The 15,668-nt window shown below is 43.4% G+C and overlaps 1 protein-coding gene across 8 annotated transcripts in view; it reads left to right on the plus strand.

Annotated features, from left to right (window-relative positions):
- Nucleotides 1-673: 673 nt before the first annotated feature.
- The window catches only part of ARID1B (AT-rich interaction domain 1B), a 430,820-nt gene continuing 415,825 nt past the window's right edge, over nt 674-15,668 (plus strand). For all 8 annotated transcript variants that reach the window (XM_030809883.1, XM_030809886.1, XM_030809885.1 and 5 more), the window contains exon 1: nt 674-2,416. In XM_030809883.1, coding sequence (XP_030665743.1) covers nt 674-2,416 — 1,743 coding nt within the window. The remainder of the gene's footprint in view (nt 2,417-15,668) is intronic.

Below are 15,668 nucleotides of genomic sequence, written 5' to 3' on the forward strand. Positions count from 1 at the left end.
GGCCAATAGACAACTTTGTTTCCCAGCCCTTCTCCCTCTTTTGTCTGCTAGTCAGACTCGTTTTCCACCTTTGTATCGTTCCTTTTAGACGTGAAAACAAACACGCGAACGCCCGGTTGGCAAGGAGACAGCGGCCCGAGGGGAAAGTGCAGGTTCCGGCCGCTCTACGCCGCCGCGCTCCGAGCGGCCGCGGAGCCGCCCCGGCCCCGGCCCCAGCCCCAGCCTTAGCACCAGCCCGGCTGGGCCCCGCGAGGCTGTGCCGGGGCGGGCGGCGGCGGCCCGGGGACGAGTCCAGTCCGCGTTTTGCGAGTGCGCGGGAGTAATGCGAGCGAAGTGGATAATAGTTGCTCGAGCTCGCCCGCTCCCTCTCAAGCCATGCTGGGCCCGATAGGCTCAGCCAGTCGTGTATTTACCCATATCCGGGTTAGAGAGGAAAAGAGAAAAGTTTCATTTAAACCTGAACTAAAAACTTTCACCATGAAAGCACACAGCGGGAGCAGGCCCAGAGCGTAAGGCGTGCCCGGCCCGGCACTCCGGCGGGGCCTGCGGAGGGGGAGGGGGTCGCGGCTTCCCGGCGGGCCGCGTGGATGCGCACAGGAGGGGCCGCGGCCTGAAAAGTGGGGGTTATTGTCTCCCCCCGCCCCCCGCCCGGCCTCGCCACGCCGCGGCGATCATGGCCGCGCGGGCAGCAGCGGCGGCGGCGGCGGCGGCGCGGGCGCGGGCAGGCAGCGGCGAACGGCGGGCGCCCCCCGGGCCGCGGCCGGCGCCCGGAGCCCGGGACCTGGAGGCGGGGGCGCGCGGCGCAGCGGCGGCGGCGGCACCGGGACCCATGCTGGGGGGCGGCGGCGACGGCGGCGGCGGCCTGAACAGTGTGCACCACCACCCCCTGCTCCCCCGTCACGAACTCAACATGGCCCATAACGCGGGCGCCGCGGCCGCCGCCGGCACCCACAGCGCCAAGAGCGGCGGCTCCGAGGCGGCTCTCAAGGAGGGTGGAAGCGCCGCCGCGCTGTCCTCCTCCTCCTCCTCCGCGGCGGCAGCGGCGGCGTCCTCTTCCTCCTCGTCGGGCCCGGGCTCGGCCATGGAGACGGGGCTGCTCCCCAACCACAAACTGAAAACCGTTGGCGAAGCCCCCGCCGCGCCGCCCCACCAGCAGCACCACCACCACCACCATACCCACCACCACCACCACCATGCCCACCACCTCCACCACCACCACGCACTACAGCAGCAGCTAAACCAGTTCCAGCAGCAGCAGCAGCAGCAGCAGCAACAGCAGCAGCAGCAGCAGCAGCAACATCCCATTTCCAACAACAACAGCTTGGGCGGCGCGGGCGGCGGCGCGCCTCAGCCCGGCCCCGACATGGAGCAGCCGCAACATGGAGGCGCCAAGGACAGTGCCGCGGGCGGCCAGGCCGACCCCCCGGGCCCGCCGCTGCTGAGCAAACCGGGCGACGAGGACGACGCGCCGCCCAAGATGGGGGAGCCGGCGGCCGGCCGCTACGAGCACCCGGGCCTCGGCGCCCTGGGCGCGCAGCAGCCGCCGGTCGCCGTGCCCGGGGGCGGCGGCGGCCCGGCGGCCGTCCCGGAGTTTAATAATTACTATGGCAGCGCTGCCCCTGCGAGCGGCGGCCCCGGCGGCCGCGCTGGGCCTTGCTTTGATCAACATGGCGGACAACAAAGCCCCGGGATGGGGATGATGCACTCCGCCTCTGCCGCCGCCGCCGGGGCCCCCGGCAGCATGGACCCCCTGCAGAACTCCCACGAAGGGTACCCCAACAGCCAGTGCAACCATTATCCGGGCTACAGCCGGCCCGGCGCGGGCGGCGGCGGAGGAGGAGGAGGCAGCGGAGGAGGAGGAGGAGGAGGAGGAGCAGGAGCAGGAGGAGCAGGAGCGGGAGCTGTGGCGGCGGCGGCAGCAGCAGCAGGAGGCGGCGGCGGCGGCTATGGGGGCTCGTCCGCGGGGTACGGGGTGCTGAGCTCCCCCCGGCAGCAGGGCGGCGGCATGATGATGGGCCCCGGGGGCGGCGGGGCCGCAAGCCTCAGCAAGGCGGCCGCCGGCTCGGCGGCGGGGGGCTTCCAGCGCTTCGCCGGGCAGAACCAGCACCCGTCGGGGGCCACCCCGACCCTCAATCAGCTGCTCACCTCGCCCAGCCCCATGATGCGGAGCTACGGCGGCAGCTACCCCGAGTACAGCAGCCCCAGCGCGCCGCCGCCGCCGCCGTCGCAGCCCCAGTCCCAGGCGGCGGCGGCGGGGGCGGCGGCGGGCGGCCAGCAGGCGGCCGCGGGCATGGGCTTGGGCAAGGACATGGGCGCCCAGTACGCCGCTGCCAGCCCGGCCTGGGCGGCCGCGCAACAAAGGAGTCACCCGGCGATGAGCCCCGGCACCCCCGGACCGACCATGGGCAGATCCCAGGTAACCCCCGCGCCGGCCGGGCCTGCTTCCGCCCGGCGGCCTCGCCGCGCCGCGAGCCTGAGTTTCTTTCTTTGCCGCGTACTTTTCCCCGTCTTCTCGCGGGGGCGGCGGGGGCGCGGCGCCCAAAGCCATCTTGAGGGGCGGCCGCCTCCCGCCGCGGTCGGGGCGCCCCGGGGGCCGGCGCGCTGTCCAGGCCTGGGAGGGCTTCGCCGGGCCGGGCCGGGCCGGGTGGCTTCGACCCCGCCGGCCTGCACCCGCGTCGCCCCCTCCCCCAGGCCCGGGAACGCGAGCGAGATCCCGAGGCGCCACCCGCGCGGTCGCCGTTTGGGGCGGCGGGGACCATTCGGGTGCTTTTGTAACAAATAGGCTCTCCCGGCCAGGACGGCCGGGGCGAAGAGCCACCCGATCGGCTCTGGGAGCGCCCACAGTGTGCTTTAACGGGGGAAAGAATGAGGAACTTTCTCCCACCTTTAGCCACAGCACGTTCCCTCTTGGCTTCCGAGGTCCAGGCAGGGAAAATAGGTTAGCTTTGTGACAAGCGAGTGGGTTTTTGCTACTTAAGGAGAGCCATTCAGAGACACTCGGTGCGGGTTTCGAGCTCGAACGTTTGCTGGCAGGAATAATAACAAAATTTACAACGACGTGGAGGTGCAATATTCTAAAATACATCGATTCGTTCCTTAGAATAGCCAGGGAAATCCATTATTGGGCTTACGGGCTGCTTGCAGGGAGTCACCTTCAACAGGCAGGCTATGTGAAAGGAGCACGTTCCGGATCAATTGAACTTATTTTGATCATGGATTAGGCATGCATTTTATTCAGCAAATCCAGTAAGCTAGCAGACCAGTGAAAATTGATCTTTTGGGATTGTATTTATTTGGATTTTCTTTATTTTGCTGTCACCCGAGTCCTACAGCGCTGTTAGGAAGTGTCCTGAACTCTTGCTGTTTCTTGCTAGTAGGCTGAGCCTAAAGACTGACTTGATCTCCTTTGCAAGGTTTGGAATTTGAATTGTGGAGGTAAACTGGCTGTAATAGTCTCCAGACAGCTGCCTCTGAGTTGACATCTAATCTGCCATCTGATTGGCTCCCCTCTCACCATTGGGCATTTAGCACTGCTGATGTAAATAGAAGTGCTGAGCAGTACAGTCACAAAAATTCTTGCCACAAATAATAACTGAGCTCTATTACAAGCAGATGTAAGGTTCAGTATTTAAAGCTGAAACTATTATGAATCATAGTTATTAATAAGAGGATCAAATGCAGAAAAACAGTTCGCTGGTGTCCAGTATTGGGCATTTACAAAATTCAGATCTTTGATGATAGTCTTACAATATGCACACTACATATATCATAGACTTTAATTGGAGACTGAGGATAAGGCCATTGAAAAATAAGTAAACCACGAATTTTACCAATTTTTGGATTTGTAAAGCCTTTATAAAAGTCTCCCCTTTACGAATTCAACTATGGAAAAATTTGAATTCTATCAGCACACGCAGCTTAATAAAACCTTAAAATTTTTTTAATTTCAGGATTTTGATAGGCAGCAATATATTTTGATGATGTGTAATTCACCTGATAAGATTTAAGCTTCATTTTTTTTTTGTGATTTATCAGTTCTGACTGTTTAAAGATATTTGTGGATGAGGAGTTTTGGTTAGAATTGACATTTAAAAAACGAAATGAGAAAACTACGTATTTTTGCAGATAACAATAATTAAAAGGGGAAAAATCAGATATTCCTGTGAAATACTAAGAATCATTTCATATTTGCTTTTGATTTGGAGAATACAGAAATGCCCCAATAATCTTTTTTTTTTCTTGTTTTGTTAGATTAGGTAATTTGAGGCTTGTTTGAACTGCTTACACAATGAATTAGGGAAACTATATTCTAAGCAAGTTGTGCTGCGTGTGTTTTTTCCAAATAATTTTTCTTTCATGTTAATGCTATGAAAGTTTAAAAAATTCTAATCTGTTAGAGGGGAACAACAGTCGTTGTATGTATATTTTTATGTAACTCATTTATTTTAGGAAGAGATATTTTAACAATAATCATACCTTAGAGACTTGTCAGAGTGAAGGAAGGGCTGAATTTAACAATTAATCTTGTGAATCCTAGGCTGAACACTGCTGTCCACTGCTTTCAGATCTTTAGTTATTGGAGTTTTGCTTTTAAGGATAATATATTTTTCTATTCTTGATAGAAAACTTGTGATTTCAACTTCTGTTTTTGATTCACACGAGGAAAAACGTTATAGAGAAGAATCATGGACATAAACCCACGTAATTAATTTTAAAAAGGTTTGCTTTGTCAGCCTGCTTTTAAAGGAGCAGTTTAAAATCCACATCTTCGTAAACTAGAGACGAATGAAGTTAGAGGCAGATGTAGGGCCATGTTACTTTAGAGTATTTTTTTCTTAATGGTACCAATCATTTTCAGTATTTTGTTTTCTTGGAATGAGAATGAATCCATTATGTCCCTGTGACCCTTGGGAATAGCCTTTTTTTTTTTTTTTTTTTTTTTTTCTGAGGTGGGGGGAAATATGGACATGCGACCTAGATTCAGGAATTTCTTTTAAGTACCTTACCGTGTAACACGTGGAATGTGTCTTTTTTACAATCCTTTTTTTCTTTTCTTTTTGGAAGGCTAGTATTATTATTTGTTGTTGTAATTATACTAAGAAACAGTCATTTGTCCAAAATATTAAATTACTGCCTGACTGTAGGTCATAAAATGCTATTAAATCACGTTGTTAAATGATGAAATATTTTGGTTTTTAATATGTTTTTAGTTTCATTTTTGATTTCAGGAAATAGTTTCTATTGGGTGGCAAATGTTTTCGTAATCGGGACAAAACATGTATATATTATAGGAGAAGGGTCTTTTTAAAAAGTGAAATAAGCCATTTGACGATTCAGTTTGTTACTAGATTTTTGTAAGATGAGTATTCAGATGGAGCAGTCTCAAAAGGAATATTGAGGTCTACTCACACACATAGGTTTTATGATGTCCACATTTCTACTCAATCCCATAAATGCTGTTTTAACTTTTAATTTTATAAAACGTAGTACAATGTATTAAGAAAAGGGCCTTATTTACCATTAGAAGAAAAGTGATTAGCTAGCATGCGAAGCAGGAAGTTACAAACTGGTTCCTGATTACCTTAAAATGTGTGTGAGATACATTATTTGATAAAATCACTCCCAGTTAAATCTTAGGGTGTCTGATATTTTAAATCTTGTAAATAAATTTTTGTGGCCTAAGTTTATATATTTGCCAAAGTATGGATGGCTGTGTATAGTTAGAAAAGGTGGACTTAGTAACTGTGGCTCATGGAAAGGGCCTATCATTTAAAAAACAGAAAAAGAAAATATAACAAATGTCTGCAGTTTTGTTTTCTGAATCATCTGGGATGAAATTATGCATGGCTTCAAATCATTTTCATTGGGAGTCCTGATTTTTGTGGTACATACTTTTGACAATATTTTGGTATTTTTTTTTTTTTAGTGGTAGCCACTCTTTAAGACAGCTATCACTTAGGTTTATGTTTGTATTAATACTACATCAGTAAGCATATGCTAGGGACTAGCATATCCTTACCTTGAATCTACAATGAGGAACCTTAACCCCTCTTTGCTTTGGCTCTGCTTGTCTATATTTAGTCATGAATTTTTGGCAAGGCTTTTTATACTTGTTCCATTTTTCTCAATGTCATAGTGTATCAGAAGTGTGTTATGGGTGTGGAAATAATGCAGATCACACTTGGACACTTTTACTAATATACTTAACCTCTGAATGTCATTTTCCTTTACTGAAATTGAAGAAAATAACGTCTTTATTCTGATATTTTAAAAAAAAAATTAATTCTGGTTTGAGAACTGATTTTAAAAATATAAGACAACGTAGAGGAAGACTTAATATAAGCTCATTTGATCGTTTTATTAGACACAGATACCTTTTAAAGAGAATAGGTGTAATAGGATACTGTTGAGTTTTCAGTTCTATTTCTTATTAATAGACTTTATTTCTTTATGATTCCGGGCAGGGTGTATCTATCTAAAAAGATGACTTCTGATGTAATAGGAACACTGGCTTTCCTAGGATAAATTTTAATATCACAGGCAAACCGAAAAGATGATCATTTCATTTATTTAACCCTACCCTTTCCTAGGAGATGAGTGATTTGATGAACATTTGTTAGGGTTCCATGAAATTTTCTACTCAGTTTGGAGACTCACTGGGGATGTAAATTTTGGATGTGCTGGCATAGAACTCTGTATTAGCTTTTTGCCGGTGTCCTCAATCTGGAGGCTTTTCTCGCAGCTCTGCACTAGACTGACACTGCTCAGCTCATGGGGCTGTGTGCTTTGATCCATGTGGGTGGAAAAGGGACTGATACTTCACTCGTGTCACTTTCGTTTTTGTGTGTATGTGTAGATTTGTAAATTTGAGATCGATATTTATGTTTGATAGAACTGTGGTGTGTTGCATAAAACAGCAGATTTATGGAGACTGAACATGAATATTAATAAAACAATTCCATTTTTTTTGCAATATTTAGGTTTTCAAGTTGGATGTTATAACATTTTTATGACATTTTACACTGCTGTTGTTACTCAAGGGGTCGTATCCACCTCTTGGGCCTTTTTGGGATTGGGTGGTTTTGGTTGCATGCCTTTTCGGAGGTGCCCTTTCCAGAATGGGAGGGAGGTTTTTGCAGGTTCTCTGTGGATATGTAAAGTAGTGCCGCACACTTGCTGTGTGTGCTTGCTTGAGGCTGAGGAATCCCAAACCCTGTTCCCTGTGGTGTCCGGGAGAGGCACCAGGCAAAACTGTTCCTCTACCAAGAATATATTTCTGTATCATAGTTGTAGAACTATTATAAATATCTTTTCTCTAGCTTGGAGGCTATTTGAATAAGACTCAGTGGCCCTTTTGGTTTAATTGGGTAATTGAGTGAATTAATTCTGATCTAAAAACTTGGTGTACTTTAGCAACTTTTTCTTCACGAAATTTGGTGAAGATAAAATGACTTTTGGGTATCAGTCATTACCTGAGTGTCCTAAGTATTCATTTATTTTTCCTTATACTGACATCTGAATGAATGGAATGATTGATACATACTATATAGTTTTAATTATCAATTCACTTTAATTGAGTGAGTGAATTTTTTCAGAGTAGAATATGTGTTTCCACAGTAAGTTTTCACTAAATATGTTCTATTTTCAAAGTCTTTGACTTGGAGTAATTCTAAGAAAATTATTTCCTTGCATTTAGTTATTTGTTTTTCTTTTTGAGACAGGGTCTCACTTCGCACCACTGCACTCCAGCCTGGGTGGCAATCTTGGCTTACTGTGGCCCTGACCTCCCAGATTCAAGTGATTTTCCTGCCTCAGCCCCGCAAGCAGCTGGGACTACAGGTGCACGCCGTCACATCTGGCTAATTTTTGTATTTTTCTTAGAGATGGGGTTTCACCATGTTGCCCAGGCTGGTCTCGAACTCCTGAGCTCAAGTGATCCACCCACCTCGGCCTCCCAAAGTGCTGGGATTACAGATGTGAACCATCGTGCCAGGCAAAATTTACTTATTTGAATAGGATCCAGTAGGCAGTTTTCAAACCCACATCTGTATGGATCAATGCCAAGAATATTAGAAGGCTACTGAGTTTGACAGATGAACTAATGATCAAATTAACTTGTTTCTTGGATGAGATTTATTACCAGGCACCGGACTAAAGCCCTAAAATCTTAAGCATATCTGGTTTATGAATAGCTACTCTTATTTCCATTATTAAAATCAGGTAGATGGCAGCAACATCTGGAGGAGATTCACCCTCTGTTGACCATCTTCTCAATGTCTTCCTGGGCCTTGATGAATGATGAGCTGGAGAACTAGACCAGAAGCCATTCCTTATCAGGTGACTCTGGAAGGGAAGCCATATTTGATGAAATCCAGAAGAAATCCTGAACCATAATGCCTCATTTTTTCTTTTTTTGTAATGGGATGCCAAAAAATTAAATATATGTATTTTTTTTAAAATAGAGGTAAGCTATATGTACATAATATACAATTTACCATTTGAACCATTTTTAGGCATACATTCCAGTGGCATTAAGTACATTGTCATTGTTGTGTGGCTGTCACCAATCATCATCTATCCCCAGAACTTTTCCTTCTTCTCAAACTGAAATAAAAATATTTTTCTCTTTCTTTTAAAATTGTTAGCTACTAATGTGTATTGTAAGTAAAATAATCTTGTTTTTGTAACCATTAATCTTATCACTTCACAGTTTGTGAGTAAATTCTTCCACAGACATTCCATCAGGATGCTAATGGTTTTTTTTGTTTGTTTTTGTTTTTTATTAGTACATTACTTCGTCTCAATTCTAACTTTGGGGTAATTCTCATAGAGTTGGTCTCTTTGGAGATGTGTATTACAAAGGTTAGTAGTTTCACTGCCAGTTATGTTATTAAAAGTTTGAAAAGCAGCTTTTTGGAACCTTTCTAAAGTTTAAAGGTTGAGGGTATTTTGTTGAGAGAAACCTGGGACTTGGTAACCGATAAATAGGGTGTGGAAATGAACTGTTACCATTCTCACTTTTCATTTGCCTTTCTTCCCTCACCTTTTGCATTTGTAGTCTCTTAAAAATTATTAATTTTATTTTCCCACTATTAGTGAAAATCATTTATAGTGATACTTTTTTCTATTCTTTCTGTGTTTGAAGTTTCTGGGCATCTCACCCCCACCAACCCAGAGCAAACCCAGAGTCCAGGTGGTGCTACGTCCTTTTCCATAGTGTTCTCTGCCGCCAAATTTGTGCCTCTCCCTCATGTTTTTACTTTTTAGTCCTCTGCAGAACTTCAGAAATTCTTTGTATGTGGAAAAATTACTAAATTAAGATGATTGACCTTTTAGAATTACATTTTAAAGGCAGCTGTGAAGGGAGACTTCTAGCTCCTGCCTAGTCTCATGAACAGGCGTCTTTGGTTTGTGTAAAGTCTTAGAATTGTACTGGAACTGCTGCTGATGCTGATAGGTAGTCACATCTTTGTAAGATCAGTTATGTACTTTTAACACCAGCTTCCACAGAGAGGAAATGAACTGTTACTTAAGAGCTTGTACTGGGAAGCAATAATTATTTCTTTAAGGTGTAAACATTTAGCATTTGTGTATGCAGTGAGGTGTATGTTAGATAAATATCTACTCCAGACAGTCAATTGGCAAATATTTATTGAGCTCCCACTTTCTTAATCAGCCCTGTGCCAGAGACAGACAATAGCTGGGGTCTGGGGATTGCTGCTGTTGGTGTGTGGATCATGCAGAGATACTGCTAATGCTTGCTCCCTCCATTCCTGGATCGTGGTATTGTGGACATCATTGACTTAGAACTGGCTCATTTAAACAAAGTGCCGATAGCAACCATGTGGGTCAGCAGTCTATTTGGCCTGCTTTTTTTTTTTTTTTCCTGTGGGGGAGTAGATTTTGGCAAAACAAAATCTGGCCAACAATTGTAGGTTGTTGTGATACATACAGTTGATGTGATCTAGTGACTCTTTTCCATTTCTACCAATCAGTTGCTGGGTTTGTGCCAGAGCAAAATATAGATCCACTACCGAGAATAATAACTAAAAGAAGGAAAATATAATCACTTTCAAATTTATATAGAATGGTCCTTTTTCTTTTTCTCAGTTTTCTACATTACATAGATTCTTGGAAAAAAAGTTAAAACAGTCTGTTCAGATTTAGGAAGATACTTGGATTGCTGGGGTATTTTTGGTAACTGTTTAGATAATGTATGCTGGCTGAGGAGTAAATTCAGCTACTGCTTCTGGGTCCTGAAATAAACTTTTCAGAAAGCGAGGCATTGATGATTAGTGGAGGCAGTTCCAGAATTCTTAGTATCTACTGTTTCTTTTTGTGATGAGCATCTTAGAAGTTAAACCACTCACCATATTTCATAGCCTTATACTGAAGTGATTGTTAATTCTAAAATTCATTTAGAAGCTGGCATCTAATTTGTGAAATCTTGAGAACCACCTTTTAAGATTCAGTGATCATATATCAAGCTACACACCCATTTTAAAATGCGCTTTAAATTTTCTGTTACCACTGATATATTTTATAATAAATTCACTCTAACCAATGAATTATAAATGACCTTGGAAATAGGAATGTGGAACATTGCTACTGCTGAGCCAAGTATCTTTCTGAAGAAGCAGACATAATTCCGAGGGGACTGGCATGTTTGCTGTGTATTAGTTTATTTGGGTGATTCTGAGGATTTGTGAGCGAATAAGCTTCTATGATGAGGCATCCTGATATAATGGTAAGATCATGGGCTTGGAGTTGGTCAGACCTTAGCTCATTTGGAGGCCTCAGCACCCATTTTCTCTGCGCTCCGGTGGGAGGTCAGTTTCCTTACCTGGAATGTTGGCTGCCGGGCAGGGTTGTTGAAAACCTTCACTGAGGTCATGGCATCTGTTGCATCTGTATGTGGCCTGTCTCTTCTCTGCCTACCTGCCTTCCCATGTGGGGCTTGTTTTCTCGTTCTCTGCCTGGTCCTGCTGTACTTCGGGGTGTGGCTGACTCAGGACAAGCCCTTGCTGGCATCAATTAGGTGATGCTCAGCCCCTCCCACCTCCAAAAATCTGTGCTGCTTTGAATTTTTAAACAAATAGTGCCTAATCAGCTACGCACCACTGAACAGCTTATTAAACCACACTAGATCCCAGACATATTCTGTGGATATAAACTGAGACCTGTGCAAATACATAGATTTTTGCATTCCACTGTAGTTTCCCTTACAGAATGTGGTTTTGTACTGATTGGGACTCTTTCTCAGCAGTTATATAAATTGGTTTTGGTTTACCCACAGAGCCTATGGCTGATGCCATTGGACCCAAGCTGCTACCCCATTCAATATCCCATCCCTAATATTAATTAGTAGTCTCTTCTTCGGCCAACAATCATTCCTCTGTTATACTTCCTAAACCTTCCCACTTTGATGATCTGCAAAAAATGACTGGCTTTTTAGGAGAATTAACTTTTTGCAAAGGAACGAAGTTGCAAAAATTTAAAAGTAGGCTTCTTGGAGCTTTTGGGTGCTAGACTTTGGTCTCTCATTAGCCAAGTAACTTGCTTCTGTGTTTGCTTCAACTTCACTGAATATATGATTTAGACTTGATCCTTAGCAAAATTATCATTTACTATGCATGAAGGGTTCGGGCTGCTCTTAAATAGTCAAAACAGGAACGTCAAATCTAAGAATAACGGGGTCCTCCCTCAAATATATAAAGAACAGTTTTTTTTTTTAAAATGCTGAGATTTATAAAACTATCAGGGACAAAATGTAATTCTATTATGAACAAATACTTACTGAGCACCACTTGGTGCTTAAGATACACAGAGTAAAGATGACATATGATCCTTAATTTTCCCTGGTATATTATCATAGACTCCTGGTGTTTTACAAAGTGGAAATTAAAGTGAATGGCTACAGTTTTCTTCTGTAGTTCTTATGCAAAAAGACTATATCTATACCTCAAAGTGCACCATCTAAGAAGTATTTATGGAGTAGATGATGTATCCAAACTGAAATTTTCCTAATGAATGGAAATTATTCATTTCCAATATCAGTTGCAAGGAAATCTGTTTGGTCAGTATTTGCTATTCTATGTGGAAGGTCAGTGTACTTGGAGATTGTTCTTTGGTGCTGTGACATTGATGAGAAAGTGATCCTAATTTGGATTTTGTGTTGGGTGTCATTCATATGGTGATTTTTCTGCTAAAGAAAAGCCTTCACATCAGTAACATGAAGGATTTAATACTCAGTTCATTTACTTCACTGTATTGAACCGTCTGCGTCAGGGCTTTGGAACTATAGATTTGTGTCATCACAGCAATAATGTGGGCAGAAGGCACATGTTTGTGAAGAGCCCACTGTGTGCTGGGCACCATGCTGGGTGATGGGATTCTTTGGTGACCTCCACAAATGGACAATGCAGGAATTAAGGACAAGTAAACATGCTACACAGTAAGGTGTAAAGGATTTTGTGAAAGAAGTTTTGATGTTAGAGGGTCACTTTATATAGATTAGGTTGGGGTGGAGTTGAGGCAGGAAGGCTCCTACAGCAAAGGAGGTCTGATGAGCTAAGACTTGGTTGATGAGAAACAAACAGTGAAGGTAAAGAGGCGTGGGGCTTGGGGCAAGGGCTAGAGCCAAAAGCTGGCAGGTTAGACAGCACCGGAAGATTAGACATTTACTAGCTGTGTGACCTCAGGCAAGTCACTTAGCTTCTCTCTGCGGTGTGGTTTCCTCATTTGTCAAAGAATGGGAAAGGATACTTAACTCATGGAATTTTCTTAAGGACTAAACTTTATAAGAAACACGTATGCTGCTTGGCAATGAAAAGGACCTTTTAATAGAGTAACAAAGGATTGTATTTTCTTATGAATAAGGAATTAAAATGAGTTAGAGGCGATTCTCTATTAGTTAATTTAACAAGTTACTTAGCAGCCTATCAGTCTTTCAGAGCAAATAGGTTTATATTTGAAGCTTAGTTCTAATCCATACCATGGCAGTTTTCAAATTTCCTGATATGTTTTTACCTTATCCAGTGTTTAGGAAAAGTAAGTTATTGAGCAGTTCTAAAATGTTTGCTGTAGTTTGCCTGTTTTTTAAACAGTCATATTTTTAACTGGTGAGGAAATAAATTCAGAAGATTTAAAATTGAAGAATTTAATTTTCCTACCATCAATAAACATTTAGTGAGATTGGTGTAGGGGCACTGTACCACAGAAGTAGATAATCTAGAAAATATTTGTAAATTGTTAAACGTTGTATTAATTGTTGAGCATAGAGTGATGTCCTTAGATTACTGAGAAAATAGTGGTGATTAAATTAATTAAGATAGTTTGTGGGGTGTTTAAATTTTACTTAGTATTCCATTTAATTAGAAATATAGATTTCATAACTTTGGCCTCATAAGCAATCTGAATTTTGAGTTGAAGGAAATGGGTGGCTGGCAGACAATTTCCAAATTGGTAAAATGGATCTTTTGCTTCTACTTTATTTTCTTCATGTATTAAACAAGTATTTATTGTTGTTGACTGTTGGAAAGTTTTAAAAATTACAGTCCTACTTTTTATGACTTTGCCGGGTGTGGAAATCATCCCTTTCCCCCCATCTTAGTGCCAACTGCCTTTAACCTGAATTGGCTGATGCAGAACGCATTTCAGGAAGGCGCCATGCGTACAGGAGGCAGAGATATGCCCTCTGCAATCCTGACTTTTCCTCTTTCACCCATGTCTATTGTATATGGCAGGACTCTGTCCTTCCTCCTCCACTGTGATATTGGTCAGAGATACAAGCACTTAGAAGCACCAGTGTTTTATTCTACAATTAATTACTGAAGAGGGAAATTGAAAGGAAAGCAGTTTTGTGTTTTATCTTTTATTGTGCATTGTTTCTGTAATTTTGCATATTGCTATATTATTAGTGAGAAAGAGAAGAATAGAGAAAGATGGAGATGAATTTTATTTAAGACAGTTATATTTGGATAACTTAAAAGAATATGCTTTTTTAGTCTAAATACCCTCTCCCGGTCTAAGTAGTTTCATGCTTCATGGAAAAACTAATGCAAAGAAGTTGTAATCAGCTGTTAAGATATTTGAGCCAACTGGCTGTCTATATGTTGAAGTTTTGTTCTTGGTGCATCCAAAAATTCCATATAAATGTATTTTATGAAGAGGAAGGTGTACTAGCATGGCTAAATTGGTAAAGCTGAAATCTGGATTTGATTTGCGTATGTGGTATTTTTCAGGGACTCTCAAACTTTCACACATGAAATAAACGAGGTGATGTGTATGGCGTCACATGATCAAAATATTTTTCCCCTTGCTGCTGCCAGAAGCTATCTGTTGCTTTTCAACAGTCTTACTTGTTGGGCATCATGCCAAGATGTTTAAGACAACCCCTTACGTGAGCTGTTCCATTCTTAACCTCTTTGACTGAAGTGCCGTGACCTTCACATATGTAGATTAGCCATGTGCTCTGTGAATTGAAACTTGCTGCCTCAGGAAGAAAAGCGTTTTTCTTTTTATTCCACTGGGAATTTGACGGCCATTCATCCCTGACCTGGGCAGAGGTAATGCAAGGAAATTGGATTCAAACGGAACGTGGACAGATAACACAGGGAGGCAGTCAGCGTGTACAGGCAGGCAAGCTTTCTACCTGGTCCAGGGTGAAAATACCCACCGTCTGTTCACAATGTGCTGATGTGCAGGATCCGAAGAGCAACTGACAGATGGAGATAGAGAGATAAATGTAGGAATTCTGGAACCGTGTCCTTTTAAAAAAGGACATTGTTATGGCATTGCTAATTCGTTTTGACTCTCCTCTTTCTCTTCCTTTCCAAACTATATTTTTGAAATCTTTGAATTTTTGTTTATTTCCTAACGCTAGGAATTAAATACTTTTGACATAGTGGACAATTTAGATGAGTCTTTCAAAAGCAGAAATCTTTAAAAAAAATGGAGAGATGAATGTATGACCTGTATCTGGAATTTTGAAATGAATTGATACTTACAGCTTTATTCATATGAGAGTTCTTAGCTTTGTAATAACTGAGTATTTTTATTATAGCACTGTTATTTATGGCTCTTCTAAGTCTTTCCCTAAACCTACATTTCTTTATTTGAGAGGCAAGAATGAGAAGCAGCATATCTGTAAGAGTTTTGCCAATCACTCCTGACTAGAATAACAAGCTGATTTCATGTTTCCCCAAGTATCAGTCCTATGCAGCCCACCCTTTTTAAAAAATCTTGCAAGGCTGGACCCAGTGGTTCAACACCTATAATCCTAGCTCTTTGGGAAGCTGAGGCAGGAGAATTGCTTGAGGCCAGGAGTCCAAGACCAGCCTGGGCAACATAGTGAGACTCATCGTAGTGTAATGATGAATAAAAGTAATTAATAGCGCATTTTTCGATTTTTATTAGACAAAACTAGTTTTATTATTAGACAAAACTGGTTTTATCTTTGCCTTGTTAATAAACATATTTGCAGTTAGTGTAAAATTCAGTGTAAATAATAGTCATGGTGCTTGAGTAGGCTGATAGGACAAGATGCATAAGGAAGGTTGTTATAAGAATAATAGGTCTGAAATGGTACTCCAGCTAGTGTCTTAGCAAAAGGAGGGGTGCTTAGGGCAGTCTGAAATTTATGAGTGCTTTTGTATAGCTTTCAAAGC

This window comes from Nomascus leucogenys, chromosome 3 (genome assembly GCF_006542625.1).
Source record: "Nomascus leucogenys isolate Asia chromosome 3, Asia_NLE_v1, whole genome shotgun sequence".
Taxonomy (NCBI): domain Eukaryota; kingdom Metazoa; phylum Chordata; class Mammalia; order Primates; family Hylobatidae; genus Nomascus; species Nomascus leucogenys.